This window comes from Pararge aegeria, chromosome 13 (genome assembly GCF_905163445.1).
Source record: "Pararge aegeria chromosome 13, ilParAegt1.1, whole genome shotgun sequence".
NCBI classification, from domain to species: Eukaryota; Metazoa; Arthropoda; class Insecta; order Lepidoptera; family Nymphalidae; genus Pararge; species Pararge aegeria.
Window position 1 is genome coordinate 1256641 of NC_053192.1, and position 20743 is coordinate 1277383.

The 20743-nt window shown below is 36.2% G+C and overlaps 1 protein-coding gene across 1 annotated transcript in view; it reads left to right on the forward strand.

The window, feature by feature from the left end:
• The window catches only part of LOC120628707 (protein real-time), a 77386-nt gene that overhangs the window by 47103 nt on the left and 9540 nt on the right, over positions 1 to 20743 (forward strand). The window contains exons 6-10 of the mRNA XM_039897276.1: positions 11180 to 11295; positions 15272 to 15461; positions 16163 to 16251; positions 17594 to 17852; positions 18726 to 18844. Of these exons, the coding sequence (XP_039753210.1) occupies positions 11180 to 11295; positions 15272 to 15461; positions 16163 to 16251; positions 17594 to 17852; positions 18726 to 18844 (773 nt within the window). The remainder of the gene's footprint in view (positions 1 to 11179; positions 11296 to 15271; positions 15462 to 16162; positions 16252 to 17593; positions 17853 to 18725; positions 18845 to 20743) is intronic.

Here is a 20743-nt window from a genome sequence, read left to right on the forward strand (position 1 = left end):
TTATAATTTCTACGTTACATCACGTACGTACTTTACGTTGCATCTTACTTGATGAATAGGCACTCATCAAGTAAGATTCTTTGATCCATTGATTTATTATATTTATATTTATGTATTACTATCACTAATTTGCGTGCATAGAGGGTATGCACAGGGTATGCAGATGATATTAAATGAGTTATATTAATCCAGTACGAGACATGGTCGCTGACTATGGGCCTCATAAGGAGGCTCAGAGTCACTCAGCGGGCGATGGAGAGAGCTATGTTTGGAGTATCTCTACGTGATCAAATCAGAAATGAGGAGATCCGTAGAAGAACTAGAGTTACCGACATAGCTCAGCGAGTCGCGAAGCTGAAGTGACAATGGGCGGGGCACATAGCTCGGAGAACCGATGGACGTTGGGGTCTTAAGATGCTGGAATGGCGACCCCGCACCGGTAAACGCAGCGTAGGTCAGCCCCCAACGAGGTGGACAGATGACATCACGCGAGTAGCTGGGAGCCGTTGGAGGCAAGCGGCCCAGGACCGTGTATTGTGGAACTCCCTACAAAAGACCTATCCAGCAGTGGACGTCGATTGGTTAATATGATGATGATGATGATGACGAGATGTAAAACTTAACTTTTTATAACTTTTACAATGCCTACCCGTAAGTTTTTTATATATAAATCGTACTGGAGATTTTTATCATTTTATATAATCTGCATACCCTGTGCATACCCTCTATGCACGCCATTGTAACCACTGCAAACGCAAAGATGTAAGCACGCGGGACGGGAAATACGAGAATTTAAATTTCGCAGCTACCAACCTCGCATGCATGCGACCACGAGAAAATTATGTCTACCAATCCGCTAAACCCTTGTCATTCTGAGTCCAAACTCAGAAAGCAGGATCGCTGCCCACTGCGCCAAACTGCTTCTTTGGTCTAGTTGTTATCGACTACACGGGGTCCTGGTCGGGCCAATGAATAGTATTGTGTTTTTCTATCAAGAAACTCTTAGTACCACCAACCCGAAATTTATCAACGAAGCATAGGGGCGGACACCACCAACTTCCTAACTCAGGGCTGGTACCGAACTTTTTTAATAGAAAATACACAATACCTTATATAATTTCGTCCGACCCGGGATTCGAACCCAGGACTTCGTGATCCATAGTTGAACATGCTAACCATATAGTGGTTAGCAAGTTCAACTACAGACCAACTTAAATAAATAAATAAAATAAATAAAATAAAATCAACTAGCTCATTCGTTCTTTCATACAAATAGCCATTTTGTTATTTATAGAAGTTTAAACATGCAAGCGGCAGAAGTTATGTGGGTCTCTTCTAATTAATTGTTCCCTCGAGGGTGTTGGCATTTCGAAGTAACCGTAGGCGGTCCCAGTAAGGATTTCGAAGCACACAATGCTCGATAAAAAGTTTCTCAACAACGAAGAGAGAAAAAATGTTTTACGTGTAATTTGTCCAGTTTCCTTTTCTCACTTTCTTTCTATAACATTTCATACTTTTCATATCTTACAAAATAGTGAAATTAAGGCTAGTCCTTATTAATATTATAAATGCGAAACTGTTTGTTTGTCCTTCCTTCCTGCCGTAACCAAACAACTAATCAGATTGATTTTTGGCATTGAGTGAGAAAAGACGGAGAGCAACACAAAAATATATCAAAATTTAAAAGAAAATGTGACTGCAATAATTTGAACGTTAGAAGCAAAAATAAACTTGCAGTGCAGTACACTAGACTACACAAAATAAGCAATTCATTTAAAGGAAATTGTATACAATTTTACAATAAATTACCGGCTGATATCTTGGGGATGTCACTAAAGAAGTTCAAAGTTTGTATTAAGCGAAAGCTTATAGAAAAGTCCTATTATAGTATAAAGGATTACGTAAACGATAAAAAAGCTTGGGTGTAAACAATTGCTCTAACCAGGTTGCTTCTTAAATATTTTCTAATGACAATGTGAGATGGTGATAACAAAAAGAACACCCGGCTAAGTTTGTTGTGGGCTTCTTCTTAGACCAGGGCGCGATTTGAATAAAGAAATATTTGAGTTTGACGACATAGGTTTTTTTTTATCCCAGAAAACATACGGTTCCGACTTCCGGATTGTAATAAACCATAAAAGTCGATAAATACTATTACAAGTCGTCTTTAATGTAAACTATAGTGATTTTTGACAGTTTTCTTAAATATATCAAGTGATTTTTACTGCCTTATGTCGATTGGGAGCGCATTCCACAGTACAATGGCTTGCACTGTAAACGAGTGCTCGTAGAACTTAGTTCTGTGAAAATGCATACTCAGAGTCAGCGCGCGACACTTCTTAATCGGATTGCACTCCCAGAAAAGTGAACTTCTCAAGATAAGGAGTTTTTAAATGAAATAGTACACAGTACAGAAGCGAAAGTTCATCCCAGCGACGGCGAATATAATTATGTCAATTATTATAATAAAAGACATTTTCAAATTATTAGTTTTTTTAATTTTTAAATGCTGTACTTAATCAGAGATCCCTCCTAAACCGTTGAAGTGGCAAGTCACGCAAACGTTATATTTCTACGCACATGGCATAACAATTAAGGGATTTCATGATATATTGAATGAATGAATGAATACACTTTATTGTACACTAAAGAAAAAAAGTAGTTACAGAGATATAAACATAGAGCAAGGAGTACAATTTGGTATAATCCGCGAAAAGCAGGAGAATCTATATGGTGTAATTTATAATTTCTTCACTCCCTATACACCACACCAAACTTTGGCAATCAAAAAAACATCTTCGGCAATGCACTGAAGATCTGTTTACTCTTAAGTCTTAACAATTAATCATTGTAAAGACAACATCTCCTGATGCTCAGGTTTTGGAGCGAAACGGTTTGAGTGGAGTGTAAGAATAGAAGATATTATATAAATTACATTACAAGCTTAATTTGCATAATATATTGAGGCATAAATAAAGTTAGTATAAATACAGTTTTAATTTAATTTGATTGTGATAATAGCGATGTATCAGAAAGCATATCATCGTGATAGTTCTGTGAATGTAACGGTTACGTGCGTTGATGTATATTATCGGTATACCTACTACGAAAGCGATGATTCAACACATTCCACAATTATGTAAAGCATAGGGATCCACTCCTATTATTGTTCGCCTGCATTTATAGCCAACTTACAAAAAACAGGAAGTTCTTAAATCGGTTGTATTTTTTTTTTGTTTGTTAGCTCAGAACTCTGTAACTTATAAACCGATTTGAAAAAATATGTTTTGCTTGAGACGGTATACTTCCCATTTGGTTACATACTGCTACAAAGTTTACACCTATAGTCATATATGAGATTGAGATTTTTTCACAAGCATTTTTTTTATCTTACGTAATTTTCTTTGTAATGCAAAGTATACTATATTATTTATAATACCTCCAAGAATATGTATAAAAAGTTTCATGAAGATCGGTTTAGTAGTTTTCGCGTGAAAGTGTAACAAACAAACTTTAATATTTATAATATTATTAGGGATAATAATATTTATTTATTTACCAAATTGTGGGTACATAACAAGTACACATTTCATTGAACAGACCCTTCACAATCGACTGTCACAGACAGTTTGCAAATGTTTTTAAAAATAAAAAATTTAATATAAATTACATTACAATTTAAAGAATAAAAATACAAAAATCAGAAATAAGTAATAATTGTCTTTTAAATTAATTAGGCAAATAGTACATCTACAAATGTTGTTGTACGGTTACAAAAGTAGATATATTACTGTCACTAAGGTATTATTTTATACTATAATAGTTTTTTTTGTTGAGAGTTTCAAAAATTGCTTTCTTGCATTTTACTATTGGTAGATTGTTGTGACAATTTGTGTCTTCAAATGTAATATAGCGATTTTTGTTTTTAAAGTAACTTGAGCATTTGCTATCGAAAAGCACTATGTGGTCTGGTGAAGACCACTGATGGCCACCGGAACTAGACAATAATAAGTATTACACTGGTAGCGCTTTGATTATGGTATAGAGTAAGTAAGTTTATTAAATGCTGTCAATTTATGCTCGCCACAATAAAGGAGCTGATGGTGAGAACTCCTCAAGAATTAACGGGAAATTGCCTTCGGGAAAAGCAATATTTTATAGAAAGTTATGAGCAGTTGCCATTAGGCTATCATAACTAAGATATTAAAAAGCGAGTATTTTTATTAAGAGGAACCGACTTTTTGTGCAACTAAAAAGCAAGATATAAATATTTTATACATAATTTTTAAGTTTTTGTCAAGTAAAATGTAGAAAATTACTGGTATTTTCCTTGCTACTATATAAAAAGAAATACGAAGTAAATGATCCATACATAGTAACTGGGGTGGCCAAGTTGGCGGACTTCACACGCAGTTGAAAACATTGTTTTTTTTAAATGACAATGTAAGATGGTGATAAAAAGAACACACTGTTAAGTTTGTTATGGGCGTCTTCTTAGACCAGGGCGTTTGGAACCCTCGTAGCTCTAGTTTTAGCTTGACAAATATAGTTATCTCCGTCATCTCACTACCGTGTACACATTTCTCACGTAATGCACGCATCATAAGTGCTATCAATGGGCCTACTTGAATAAAGATATTTTTGACTTTGACATTGACTATGTAGAACTCTCAGACATGCCAGTTTCCTCAAGATGTTTTTCTTCACTGTTACAGTGATATTTAATTGCTCAAATTAAAGTGCACATAACTCCGTAAAGTTAGAGGTCACTGGGGCTCGAACTCGGTACCCCGTAAGAGAAGCCGAAGCCTTACCGACTAGGCTATCATCGCTCAAGCCTCCCCAATACCTCTATTACAAGCGTTTATTTAACTTATAAATGTTTTAATGTGACTTTGTTAATGTCAGATCTTGCAATTGAGTTTTAAAAGAGGTATCCCCAACCGATTGAGCTTAAATTTTGAATACACATTTGATTTGATATAAAAAAAAAAGGTTACTTTAATCCAGTTTGTGTGTTTTATCACGAAATTACAAAGATCCGTGAAAGCGTATAGTTCCGCTTTCGCGGATCTTTGTAATTTCAAAAATTTAACATTCGCTTTTCCGCTTCGTGAAACATTTTCCAAAAAGTCATTTATCTTCCAAGTTTGCTGCAAGTTACAAATTGCCTGCGGTACCAGAAACTGTGTTCCAGAACCCGGCCTTGACCTCACACTTGCATGCGCAAAGTTCTACATAGCCGCGCTCCGGGTGACAAATGGGACCTTGTCTCAGTAAGCCAGCACCGCGCTCGCAGGCAGTGATTTATCGATAAAGGACAATGAAAATAAAACCGTGCTGCCTAGAATTTGAGTTGATTTTACTTTAGCATATAATGTTTGCATTGCAGCTTGATTTTGTTTTTATTTGTATAGCGATTCTATGTTATGGGCGCCGTTTATTGTAAGTTCCGAGCTTAGTTAAGGCTGCCCACACACACGCCAATATTATTGACAATATTCTGTATATAGTCGATAATATTGCCTGTGTTGGCAGTTAGAAGTTGGGAAGAGTTGAAGTACTTATCTATTGGTAAAAAAATATTAGCAATATTTATACTGTCAATCATATTAACTGTGTGCGGGCAGCCATATCCAAGTTATAAATCAGGACAGAACGCTAAAGCAAGTGATTTTAAGACTCAGATCAGAATACAGTTGTCACCCCACGTATTCCCGCGGATGTCGTACGAGGCGACTTAGAGAATATAATGGAGAACAGGCTGCAATTTCCTCTGTGCTACTACTACCAAACTTACTGCTACTACATATATTATTCCCTTCCCCAAAGGTTATGGTCTAGCGATAAGACCGCCTTTGCATGCCTCATTGTCTAGATTAAGTTCCTTTTGAGTCTTCGGGGTCACCAATGTACGGGAGGTATAGAGATACGCTCGATCGTAACAATAGGAAGATCTTCCCCGAGAGGTTGATTTCGCTCGAGAATCGAAGTGCATTAGTCTTTGGAAGTTGTATATATGGTTAATATTTGTGAACACTTCGCTAGTGCGATGTAGGATATCTGTGGTGCCATCTAGTTTGGTAATGTGGAGACCGCATCATCATCATTATACCAACCCATTACTGGCCCACTACGGGGCACGGGTTACCTCCACACACCCTTGAGAACATTATGTAGAACTCTCCTCACGTTCCTCACGAACCGAACCTTATCGATGAAGCAAGTGATATTTTAATTACTTAAAACGCACATAACTTATTAAAGTTAGAAGTGCGTGCTTGGATTCTAACTCGAAACATCGAAAGTTAATACGAACTCACTGGGTTATCACCGCTTCAATTTGTATTAAATGTGTGTGCGCAATAAAGTATTGAAACAAACAAACAACCCGTCTGTTCCGAGTTTAGTATAGGGTTGTCATCTCCAAGTTATAAATGCGGACATAGCGCGTTAAGCAAGTGATTTTAGTGCTTCTTTACCCGATGGGTGACGATGATGGTACTCAATGAATAAGTTTAAAGTTATTTGATACCTTTAAAGCTGTGTCAGCGCAGTGGGTAGGAGCTCGCCTTCATTTTCGGGGGGCCGAGTTCGAATCCCAGCACGCCTTTAAATTTTGAAGCTACAAACGTTTTAATTGATAAAAGAATATCACTTGCTTCGACGGTGAAGGAAAACATCGTGAGGAAACCTGCATGCCTGAGAGTTCTACATAATGTTCTCAAAGGAATGTGGAGTCCACCAATCCTCACCGGGCTAGCGTGGTGGACTAAGGCCTTAACCGCTTGTCATAATGGGAGGAGACCCGTGCCCTGAAGTAAGGTCGATATGATGATGATAATGATACCTTTAACATTTATTAAAAACAATACGATGACGGCCGATTGGCGCAGTTTGCAGCGACCCTGCTTTCTGAGTCCAAGGCCGTGGGTTCGATTCCCACAACTGGAAAATGTTTGTGTGATGAGCATGAATGTTTTTCAGTGTCTGGGTGTTTATATGTATATTATAAGTATTTATGTATATTATTAATAAAAAATATTCATCAGTCATCTTAGTACCCATAACACAAGCTAAGCTTAAATTGGGGCTAGATGGCGATGTGTGTATTGTCGTAGTATATTTATTTATATTTATATATTTATATTTAATATTTATAGCCCGTCATCAGCATGCAATGCAAACGTGCCACGACGTGACACATTAAATATTTTATCAGTATTGGGTGCTGTGGGGTCATATGCTCGTTCAGATTAGATAGGTCTCAATCCGGATCTGACCTACATCGCGCCGGGTCCGGGACAATCGCCGGCGTCGCACAGCTTCCGATCATGTTTCTTTGCAAATATGTATATCGAAAGTAAATGTGACGTTTTAAATATGATTGTGGTGACGGCAGATCAGAATACAGCTTTTACCACCCTTCCTCTTGGCTCTATCGTGTGAGGCGACTGAAGGAAATATAAAACTGTGGGGACAGTATATATACTGTCTTTTCCTCATGAAGAAAGGTCTTCTGCCCATGCTAGTCGTTCTGAGGTAATAAAGGAAAAAGTAAGGAAGGAATAAAAAATTATCTTTTCCCACAGCTTTATAAACGCCCAGAACACTGCGGCACAAGTGAAAATAATATAATAATAAATAAATAATAATAAACGGGGGTAAACTTATCCTTTTCCATATTCCCGTGCTTTAGCATGTGGACACGTATTTTATATCCCTTGTCAGGGGATAGATGTAGAAATGCACTGCCTACCCTAAAAATTGCATACAACGTGTATAGAAGGAGAATTTTTCAATTGATGGCTGATTGGCGCAGTGGGCAGCGACCCTGCTTTCTGAGTCCAAGGCCGTGGACTCGATTTCCACAACTGGACAATGTTTGTGTGATGTACATGAATGTTTTTAGTGTCTGGGTGTTTATGTATAAATTATAAGTTTTTATGTAAATTATTCATAAAAATATTCATCAGTCATCTTACGTACCCATAACACAAGCAACGCTTACTTTGGGGCTAGATGGCGATGTGTGTATTTTCGTAGTATTATTATTTAATTTTATACGATCTTCCTGCTTTGTGCCAACTTTGGTTAAAACCCCTATGTACGCCACTGGAGGTATCTACCTTTAAAACAGGCAGAGCAATGTAGGGTATCTAGAATAATCTACTTAAATGTTCTTCATTTGCATGTAAAATGAGATTATTGAAGTTTGTACCTAGTTAACACCAACTTTCAACTTGTGCTGTATGATTTCCCGAAAACGTTTCCTAATAACTCCTACAATATATTCATAGGAAAGTTACACCCTTTTACAAATAAATTCGACAATCGCATTTTACATTAGGTAGGTATTTTATTTTTTTTTCGTTCTCAGGTGAAAAAGTGGAAAACGTTAGAAAATTTCCAGGTATTTATAAAGTACAAAATTGAAGCAAACTTCAATTCACAATGCACTTACTTTACGAGTCAACTGCGAGATTTAAATCGTTTACTCAAAACCCTCTTTTTTGCCCAACTTACCTAAATTTAACATCGCGTTTTAACTGCATTTTTATTTAAATATTCCAATGAAGTACGAAATTATTAAATAAGCTGAAAATTAAATAATAACTGTAGAGACTACGGATGGTTTACGTTGTTATTTTATTAACATATATTTCGATTAGCTTAATTTAATGACGAGGTTGATTGGAAGTAAAGCGCTCTACATATCACGCAGTCACAAGAAACACATTATAAAATTAGTGCATAGATATTTCCAACTCTTTCCTATTTATTTCTTTAGTAATTTGCAGGTTTAAGTCACAAATATTTTAGGTCATTGGCACTGATTCTTGAAGGCCGTCTAACCTCAAGTTGAAATTGCTTTGAGATATCAGCTCTATATATACACTTACGATATGATATACTTTAGAAAAATACCTAATAAAGTATAACATATACAAAGTTGTACCGAATTACGAAATAATGTTGAAGGATGCATAAGTATATTTATTTTATAAGGAATAATCAATATGTTTAATCCAACGAAGCATATTTTTACTATCCATACAAACGAAATCAAAACACTCTAAGTGTTTACTGTGCTGGAATGGCAGCCACGAACTGGTAAGCGCAGCGTTGGTCGACCCCCAACGAGGTGGACAGACGACATTAAGCGCGTCGCAGGTTTACGCTGGATCCAATCGGCACTGAACCGTGGAATTTGGAACTCCCTACAAAAGACCTATGTCCATTAGTGGACGTCTATCGGTTGATATGATGAAGTGTTTTCTTATGACAACCCTATTGAAGATATAAGACCGACACGCGCATAAAAACTATCCTACGCGACGCGTACCCAATAAAGTGACAGGTCACAGGAGTCACATGATTTTAATAATGCATGTGACGTTAGGGGTGTACCTGATTTCTTTCAGTAAAAACTATGGTAGTAGCTCAAAAACTATTAGGTTTTTGTTTTCACAGATAAGTCTCAGAGACAGTACATAATGTTCTTCTAAATCCTGTGAAGTATTATTTCGGTTATCATTTACACCTTGTATAACATACTCTTATGTTGATACTAAAGTATAAAATATTTTGATTAACTAAAATATCTAGTTAAAATTTAAGTTATATTTTAATGTTTTTTTAGAAACAGAAAGTTTGTTGTCGCCATTTCCTTTTATTAGATTGAGGCGATTTCCAAAGTACTTTTTAGTAAATAAAACCATTATTTAGAAATGAGTTGGATCTTAGATAAAACTTCTAAGAAAGCTATAATATAAAACCATTATTTAGAAATGAGTTGGATCTTAGATAAAACTTCTAAGAAAGCTATAATATACAAGGCAAAACTAAAATTACATCGACACTTTTTTATTGTTTCCCGAAATGCGAGTAAAGACCTAATGATTGTTCTTTACTTTCAGAATGCTACAAACAACAAGTTTTTCTGTTCTCGAAGGTTATTACTTCATAGCTGAATTAAAAAAAGAGGACGACTTTTTAAATGTAACTCCGTAATATGTCTGCCAAAGGAAATGAATGCTGTATTGTCGAGTAACTCAGTCTGAATGACCAAATATAAATACGGTGAAATATAATTATCAAAAACTGTTGTTGGATATATTAAAAATAAAACAGTGTCTTTGATACTGATTGTACTCCGGCAAATTTAATGGGAAATTTAGGGAGTCAAGTGGAATATGGAAAGGATTTTTTAACTATTTCTTTTTATGGACTTTTATTTATTTTCTTGCATTTTTTCTACTTCCGACGTCTACAAAAATCTTAATATATATAAATCTCCTGTCACGATGTTTGTCCGCGATGGACTCCTAAACTACTGAACCGATTTTAAATTAAATTGGCACACCATGAGCAGTCTGGTCCAACTTAAGAGATAGGATAGCTTAGATATTTAATTATAGTCGCAATTTTATTTTATTGCAAATTATTTGTCTATAATTAATTAACAGTCACATGTTATATATATATATACTACTATACTCATTTAAGGATTAGCGATACTGAATACTTTAAAAACAAAATCTAACGCAGACGAAGTCGCGGGCAACAGCTAGTGTATTATATATTGTGATTGTTTTTCGAAGAAGAAGAAATTGCGGCTGTGTATAAACGATTTTTCGATTTAGGAAACAGTTTTCAAAAAACTAGAGTTTACCTACCACAGTTAAAGCAAGTGATATTTCATTTCTTAAAATTAAATCGCATATAACTCCATAATGTCCGAATATCCTGCACGTACTTATAATAATATTATAAGTAGGTGCCGGGGATCTAAAGCGTTTCCACTTACGACGAACAACGCAATGCCTAACTAAGTAACGCCTAATCAAAATAGAAACCTAGGCATATATTTACCTTTCACCAATTGAATTACACTAGGCAACTCATATAACCTAACTTGTCTATGGTTCTTGCCACAAGGTGTGGTACTTTGTGTTTGTATCATCAAATATTTCATTTTTCCTATGGATTTAAGGTTATTAAAAAAATATATATATATATCTTTTTTCGAGTTCCCTAATCTTTACCCTATAAAGTTCTAAACATTACGCACCGTCGAATCGGTGTCGTAATATTATCCGAGAATTGGTGCAACGTTTTTACGACGTATCTGCCAAAATCATAAGGCTTTATATTAACATTGTGGTTTTTGTTGCAGACCAATACTCGATGGATTCTGACTACATCAAGCGATACCTGGGGGAACTTACACCGGTACAGGAGTCTAGGCTGATGCAGCTCAGAAAATGGATTGCCGATTTACAGAAGGGAAAGGTCAGTGTTTATCTAATAGAAAACCACAGGCGTGTTGGGAAGAAATATCACCATCTTCATTTTCGTCAGCAAAAGTTTATAACAGTCTACTGGTTTACCCTTAGTCACCTCGTACGAGACCAGCGGGATGAAGACTGGTGTGGGTGGTAAAAAATATTTGAATATTATACTTAATTATGCACTATGTACTTAATTATATCAGCTGTGTCAAATAAGTTCTGAATGCTTTCATTTTTATCATTAATCGAATATTGAAGCGGTGATTAGGTAAGAGCTTGGCTTCACTTTCGGGGTGCCGAGTGCGAATCCCATTGTGCACGTACCCCAAACTTTTTAAGTTAAGTGCGTTTTAAATAATTAAAATATCACTTGTTTCAACGGTGCAGCAAAACATTGTGGGGAAGCCTGGCATGCCTGAGAATTCTACATAATTTAGTCGAAGGTGTGTGGAGTCCACCAATCCACACTGGGCCAGCGTGGTGGACTACGGCCTTAACCCCTTCTCATTGTTGGAACCCGTGATCTGTAGTGGGCCAGTAATGGGTTGATGTGTAATGAATATTGTCAAGATACAAAGTGGTAGGTTTTTATTTTTTATTTTATTTTTATTATCTACATAGTGGTAAACTATAGATTATACAGATGAAGATTCGAAGAAATATCTAGAGTCTTGAACCCATGGTCCTTCTTTACGCAACACAGTCGGGTTGAAATTAAGAATTTCAAGCAATTTCCTAATTAGATACATTAGACAGGAGACCCAGTTTAAATAATGTAATATATTTCCGAGGTCAGCTGGGAAACCGATTTCCATTACGTTACGGCGTTAGGCGTCAGCGACAGACTAATTTAGTAATTTAGGTGGTAATTAGGCAACCTACTGTATTACAAAATAGATTGCTAGTTACGTAGGTTTAGCAATAAAAATAAAAATGGAGGATAATTTTGGTGTTTACGAGTATGTACGCGATAAAAAGAGCAGACTAAAATCGTGTATGAGACGGTCCAAAAGTGTAAGAATCTTTACTGCTACTATAAAACTGACGAGTAAAGTTAGGTTTTTCGCGCTAATCTCAGGAACTCATTGATCTACTGGTTCGAATTCAGTATTCAAAATTCAGAAACTATTAGAGGAAATCCTTTCTGATGGATAGTCCATTTATAAAGGAAGGCTATGACATTACGTTACGACCAATAGGAATGGAACATCCAAGCAAATGTTGCAAAAACGGGAAAAGTCATTCCTCTTGAGCGCTACCGATGCGTGCGATGGGTAAACATATCAACGGTAAAATAACGTATCAGGAATTGTACCCCTTTAAAAGTTCTAAAAAAAGAAGTCTACGACAGCATGTCTATCTTTCAAGGTTGACTCATGCGCGGACGAAGTCGCGGTGGACCGCTTCTCATGTATATTATTAATGAGATGTTTCAAGTGCGACCTAAACGGGCACAAGCCAAGTGTTCCGTACCTTTGAAGGAAACGTTTAAATAGTTATTTGGTTAAATAAATATTGTACCGCTTCAAAAATACCCATAACTACATTCGGAACCTACAATAAAAATGGCAGCCCTGTCATTCAATGACAGTAATTTCCTAGTGTTTATCTTACCTTAAAATTAAATTAGCAACAAGGATATTTTGCCAAATTCCCACATGATAATAATCTGGGCCCTTGGTACTTTGTGTTTTTTTTTAATATTTTAAAAAAAATTCTGTATGTTTATGTGGTGTACAACAAAAAAAAGTGTTCATTCATTTATTCATTCATTCAATTTTAAGTGTATACGGAAAATATATACTTTGCTCGTATCAATTGCCCTATAGGCGTGAACATTTTAGATGCGTTTAATCTTCATTTTCCTTTTTCAAATAGCATTTATGACTGCTGTGTTTTCAAAAAAAAAAAAATGTTTTGTTTGTTATGATGATGAATTTTAAATAAAATAATATGACATCGAGCAGCGGATGGATAAAAAATGCCCCTTATCAACTTCTTTTCCGCAGCCAACTGATAACGTGTTTACTCTCGCGTTCAAAAGATTTTTTAGCATGCCGTTTGATGTGCGCCGACCCTAAGGAGAATTTAATATTTTATATAAACATGACCCTCGTACACACCAAAGTTGGAAAGTTTATTTGAACCCAAATGTATGAAGGCTTATAAAATAAATTATAACTGGAAACAGTGCGTATCTGTCGCTCCGTATACGCGGCCACTTCCGCAGTCGCCGCAAGGCTGCAGATGTGTATTTTAATCACAACGGCGACTCATCGACTGACTTCCTAGATTTTATGTACGCTTGGTACATATGGCTTAATCTTTCGCTTTTTATTGTGACATTTTGTTTCGAAACATTAGCAAAATGTGTTTTTAATATCACCTTAGACTGCTTACCTACCTACTTATTTTATGCTAATAGAAATTTCTCAATTGTTATTGAAATAAATATAAGTTTAATTCTTTTGATGGCCCGAATGAAATTGTATACATTACCTACCTTTGTGTAGTTGTAAGCTAGTTTAACACTATTTTTGCATGCGGTGTTTACCTATAAGTAGCTGAACATTTTGTCTTCATACTGTATAAGCTAGTTTAAATTGTTTTTTTAATGTAAAGCTGTTGGTGAACCAAATACCAAAAAAAAAGAATGATCCCACCTTTGAAATTAGAATTTTTTGAATTTGGAATTCGTATCAGACAATAGATGTTAAATAAAAATTCTTTTTAGAAACACGACAGCGATTTTAGGTAAATTAAAAACGAATTCTATATCCTATTGTTCATTCATCAACCCTACAGTCGTATTATTTTTAATTTTTTTATATTCCACTACAAGTTAGCCCTTCCTTGACTGCAATCTCACCTGCTGTTAAGTATAAGCTATACCCGCTAAATCGCTTAGCCGCATGTCTTTGGCGGTAGGACGGTAGCCACGGCCGCAGCCTCTCACCAGACCAGTCCAAGAAAAAATTCCGAAATTTTAAATTCCCGAATTTCGGTCGACCCGGGGCCTCCCACTTAAACCCACAGCGCTCACCACTGCGCTAAGGATATCGTGAAATTATACAACAGATTCGTTATCTTAGCAAAATAATACTTCGAAATGATAAAGCTTAAAACTGACGAAAATCATTTTCATTTTTTAATTTACAGATGATAACAATGATGAATGACCTGGTTGGTAGAACATCAGGAAAAATGATAATAAAAGTTGTAAAGGTCAAACATATCAGTAGCGTCCTATGAAAATATTAACACGCATGTAATCATTTGTTATCTTGTAATATTGTTTTTTGTTTATCGTATTCGCAATCACTCCCAAGACTTTAAGCAAATTTGTTTTAAGCTATGCAAACCTAATTAAAATATGAAATCTAAGTTTTCTTTTAAGAAGTCTTGGATGATCACTGAGTAACTAGCTAAAGAAATTAACTAAGTTTTTCTGGAAGTAGAATCGCGAATCCAATTGACGGATGAGGTTCCTTGTTTAAACATCTAAGGCATAGCCTTGGATATTTTAAGAAACCTCTTAGTTCTGCCCCTCTTCCATATAATTTAAGTGAGACAACTATTTGTTATCCAGAAATCCGAATCGAAAATGTTTTTAGTCAAATTCATGAACGCGGTAACTTCAAGTTCAGAAATCTACAATCAACGGGCGCATGTGAAAGTATAATTTCCTTCAATTTGCCTTATTAACAAAATGTTTAAAAACATTTGTCTTCGTTGTATACAACCTTTTCTTGAATTTGGGCCGATAAAGTGATAAATTCTCAAATATCTTTGAACCCTGTTTAAATAAATTGAATTTTCTATTAGATTGATTTCTGTGCATGTTTATTATTGATCAAAATAGGGATTTGTTTACGTGCAGGGTAACTGCCATACGGACCCCTGCAAGAGAACAACAGAAATTGTACCGGATGTCAGTCCGAATAATTGAATGATTGTATACTCATTGCTTTGAACAGGTACCAAGCGACACCACATTGCTCCGATTCCTGCGCGCCCGTGACTTCAGCGTAGAGAAAGCGCGTGAGATGCTCTCCCAGTCGCTGCTCTGGCGCAAGAAGCACCAGGTGGATCGCATCCTCTCCGAGTACCAGACTCCAGACGTTGTGAAACAGTATTTCCCGGGCGGCTGGCATCATCATGACAAGGGTAAGATGTTAATTACAGCCTGAACGCTTAACGACGTTGTGCCAACGTTGCTTTAGGGTTAGGAAGCTTGAAAGATGCCCTCGGAGTATATTCTGCGCAAGGAGTACATTCTCTCCGAGCACCAGTTTTCCGACGTTGTAATACAAGATTTTCCGGGGGGGCTGGCTTCATCACGACATGGGTATGAGATGTTAAATAGAGCCTGAATACTTTACGATGATGACACGTTGTTGCTTTACCTTTAGATATGCTCTCGTAAAGTATTCGAGCGCAAAAAACCAATCGCGAGCATTGAACGCTAGATGATAAGAAACTACTGCCAACTAGACAATCACGACAATGGTAAATGATATCTAATTAAATCTACTGGTACCTAAAAGTCTGAGTCAATTGGGTAAAGGCGTTTCCCATAATATTCCTAAAGACTGGTTCCCATAAGATTCATAGTGATAGAGAGAGAGTATATCACGGTATATAAAAGTCAGGCACGCTTCGCTTTAACTCCTTCCTGTTTCAATCGTGGTGGTATTCCGAAACAAAACTAAAAGTAATTCTTCAGTAATTCTTGAGCCACTCAGCTTTTCTGAGGAGGTGCAGATTAGTCTTAGCAATACCTATAGCTCTAAGTATGCTTGACCCACAGAACGTTTTCTTACCTTCAACTCTTTTCAATCGTCATCAATTTTTTTTTCTTGTTGTAGATGGACGTCCGCTTTACATTCTACGACTGGGTCAGATGGATGTCAAAGGATTACTTAAATCTATTGGTGAGGACGGACTCTTGAAGTTGGTTAGTATTCTTTCATGGTTGTCTTGTAGTATGCATGAAATACTTATTCTTAGCAAATTCAGTGAAAATTCTCTATGGTATTAATGGTGCTTGGCGAAAAGCATTTTATGGCGTATATTTTTTTGCATTTCACGTCTTCCGACTTAAATGTACTTGTACTACTGTAATAATTGATAGACCAAGCAGAACCTCTCCTACAAACTATCAGTTTTTGGATAACCCGGAGGTTTTTGCTTAACAAGGAACACGGAGGTTTTGAGCCTCATGATATCAACCCATTACCGGCCCACTATAGGGCCAGAGTCTCCTTCCACAAAGAGAAGGGGTTAAGGCCTTAGTCAACCACCCTAGCCCAGTGCTAGTGCCACCTTTGAGAACATTATGGACAACTGTCAGGTAGATTTCCAAACGATGTTTTCCTTCACCGTTGAAGCAAGTAATATTTTAATTGCTTAAAACGCACATAACTTCGAAAAGTTAGAGGTGCCCCCCGAAAGTGAAGTTGAAGTCCTACCCACTGGGCTATCACCGCTTCTTTGGTGTTGACCCTCGTGTGCCCGTAATTACACCGGCAAGGGAGGTTCACTTCCGACTGGAACACAACAATGCTCCGTGGCGGTGGAGTTCCCTGGATGAGCTCCATCACTAAAAACTACTACCAAAAAGTAGGAGAATGCTTTTAGATAAGTGTAACTATTAGAATATAATAGAGAAATCAGGGCCCCATTTTGTATTCGCAATGCAATGTGAAGCGAAACAATTAAGGGAATTTAATGTTCAGCAAAAATAAATATTCCCTATATAATTGAAATAATAAATTTGAGACAAATACAATATGTATTTCAGGACTAGACAGCTATTACTGTCGCAATTTAATGGGCAAGACCCTAGATTGTTATCGGGGCCGTTAACCTAATATAGTGGTATACGTTCAGCGAACGAAGGCCTTACTAAATGTTTCGGAAGATAAAGAAAAATAAACGCCCGAGGTTCTACTTTTATTTCACGGGGTTGGGTAGAATAAGGGTGAACGCTCAAACAATAGAATATATTAAAATTATTTCGTATTTGTACTTAGACTAAATTTACAGACTAAAAAAAGAACACTTTTATTACACTACACTTTACATCTAGCTTCAACTCTTGACGCCGTTTGAAATTTTTGTTGACTTACCTTTAACAATCTCTGCGAAAAACCCACGTTGATCTACTGTTCCGTTGTTGTACCGTTTCCACCGTTTTTTTGCGTATAGTTTTTTATAACAGGCAGCTCAATAAATATTTCAATCAAACCGTGGAATGTTGCGGAAAGTGAGCTTACGATATTCTCAAAATTTTTCAGACGCTTCACGTTTGTGAAGAGGGATTGAAATTGCTAGAAGAGGCGACTCGTTCATCTGAACACGCGATCCAATCCTGGTGTCTCCTGGTAGACTTGGATGGGCTCAACATGAGGCATCTATGGCGGCCCGGAGTCAGGGCTCTGTTGAGGATAATACAGATCGTGGAGGCGAATTATCCGGAAACGATGGGAAGGGTGCTCATAGTGCGAGCACCAAGAGTCTTCCCGATTCTATGGACCATAGTTAGCACTTTTATAGGTAAAAAGAATCATTACTAACAAATTTCAGTTATCAGTCATTGTAGTGACTCGACTACAGATTATGAAAGCAATTTGAGACGACAAGAAGATAACAATTTAAGCAGTTGCTCTGTATAAAACAAACATTTTAAGAATGTAACAATTATGAATAATTGTTAAATTCTGCTGAACGCTCTCAGCAGAATTCAAAGGGGACCAAGACATCTCGATGCATCTTTTCATAAAAAAAATATAACTGTACTTTTTATGAAAAAATTTAATAAAATCTTATTAATTATGTTTAACGATGAAAAATCACCAGCACAACATATTTCTGCACTTTTTGCAGCTGTTACTAGTTTGACGATGTGACTAATTTAACTGTAGTTAGTCGCCTATTAGAAATTCCATTGTTTAGTGTATATGAGATAACCAAAATAAAGAAGACTATTCGAAGACTATTAATTTATAATATCATCGTTCATTAGTTTACTTCAGATGTCTGTCTGGATATTTTTGTTTGACAATGATTAATCGTTTTAAGTACGGATTTATTTCTGCCTAAAATGAATTAACGCTGTTTCGCCAAGTAGGCATGATCGTTTAATCGTGGAATGGACAAATTGTGAACACTTTTCCAAAGTACTCAAAATAGTATTTTTGACAAAGAAATTCTTGAAACATTCTTTGTTCAAAAAAAGTTTGATTTGTAATACACAAGCAAAAGAAATTAATGTCTTCTATGGGTAGAAGTTAAACTGCTTTTGTTTACTTAGAAAAGTTATGTAAGTTAGTTAAATATGATAAATCAGATAAAGTTGGTTAAATTTCATTCAAAACTTTACTTTAAAACAAAGTTTTATATTTTAATAAATGATTTTCTTAATTTTAGACGAAAACACTCGCAGTAAATTCTTGTTCTACGGCGGCAAGGACTATCTGCAACAAGGTGGATTACTCGACTACATACCTAAAGATTTAATACCAGACTTCCTCGGAGGGCCTTGCAAGGTGAGACTCTAGAATCGAAATTATTTATTTTCTATATTAACGACTTCTCTATTAACTGTACAATAAAAATCTAAATGTAAGATTAAGAGAGATTCATCTGGTGAAATGGATACAGATTTATAAAATTCGTCTTTATCGTATCAGATACGAATTCTTATTATTATTATTCTTTATATTTATATTGCAATGCATGTGCTATTATAAAATGAAATCATAAACGTCTTAACGATAAATAAAGTTTTATTGCATTAATTAATAGCGATTATCATAAATCACGTGCAACATAGGATAAAATGTTTTCAAACATGGTGCTTTAATAAGTAGTACAATTCTGCGTTAGTATTTTACATTGTAAGAATATTTATATGGAGGTCTTGTGATTGGATTTCTTGTGTCCACAATAAATCTGCTCTGCTAATCTGCTGTCATATGTTTCTTTTTAACTTATTTTATTGTTAATACGTGATGCTGTTTAACCGTGTAACTTACTTGACGGGAACGTGCCGCAGCGTTAATATGATCATTTATGCCACTTGAGCCGCGATACGACGTTATGCTTTACTGTACCACAGCTAACATGTCACGTGTTATGTCCTACAGTTGCATCGTCAAGGACACCGTTAAGGATTTGCAAGAGGTTACCTGTCAGCCGCTAGGTTTTAAAGCACTTTTGTGTTTCAACAACAAAGTTTTACCTTTTACTCTTAATTTTTCGAACCAGGTGTTTTCTTTTTAGGTTCATGACGATATCTCTCAATGTGTTTTATCAAATTGTATAACTAGTAGTAATGTTGTGGTGTTGTTTGTCATCGGCAAGGCGGACATAGTAGACGCGGGACTGAACGTGCCGCAGCGGTATTACGACCATGTACGCCACGTGAGACGAGATACGAACTTATGACTTATTGTCCCACAGCTGACACGGTGCCACTTGTCATGTGCTATGCATCATCAAGGGCACCGTTCAAGATTGCAAGAGCATAGTCACTTCGGAAATACTTGCTAGTTTAATTCCATTGTACTCTCTGTAGTCTCTCTACCCCTAGTACATCATCCGGAGGTTCAGAGTGAAATGAGCTTACCTGAACGATTGAGACTGTAACTACAGTCAGCGTCTCTAGCTAGAATGTAAATATAAATTTATTTATACAAGAAGCATTTTGTCGATTTGGTTATGACGGAAGGATTAGTGTTTCGGGAAATCTTGTACATTTTTGATTTTTGGAGGCTGAGGATTATAATTGGGGAAGCGAATTAAAAAATTGCAATTTAAGTTCAACTCTATTGTATTTGACTATAAAACTGTCTACTAATAGATAGATGGTTGACAGTGTCAAAGCAGTTATTACAATTGCATCAATAATATGCATTTTGTTTGTTTTTTGCTGCCAGAAATTAAAATACGAGTATAAAGAAAACCAGCTTAAGACTTCGACAAATGAAGGCGTCTCTGTCACTCGTCACAGCCTGAGATTATAGAGTTTACTGTCTTACGTGTTGTGGAAACGAAGCAAGGGTAAAGTTGTCTTAATTTTGGGCGCTCAGGATTCCAGTCCTTGTTACGCCTGACAGTTATACCGGGGCTCAACCAGTTAAAAGAAAACAAGTTAGAATCTAGTCATTGCCAAAAAGAAAAAGATGCCCGATGCCTTGAATCTTTAATCTTTCGTTTGTCGATGTTAGGTGCGAAGCGTGTGAGGGAGATAGCAAAATGTTCTCACTAACGCCTTCCGTATTTAAAAAATGATTAAATCTTCGATCGATATTGTTTTTATGGATAGGTATTTATTTATGGTATTTTCTGGACGTAAAATAAAACATAAAATCAAAGAAAACACCACAGTGACCTATTCTCTCTTGCAATTTTGAACAGTTCGATAAAGCACAAAGTATTACATT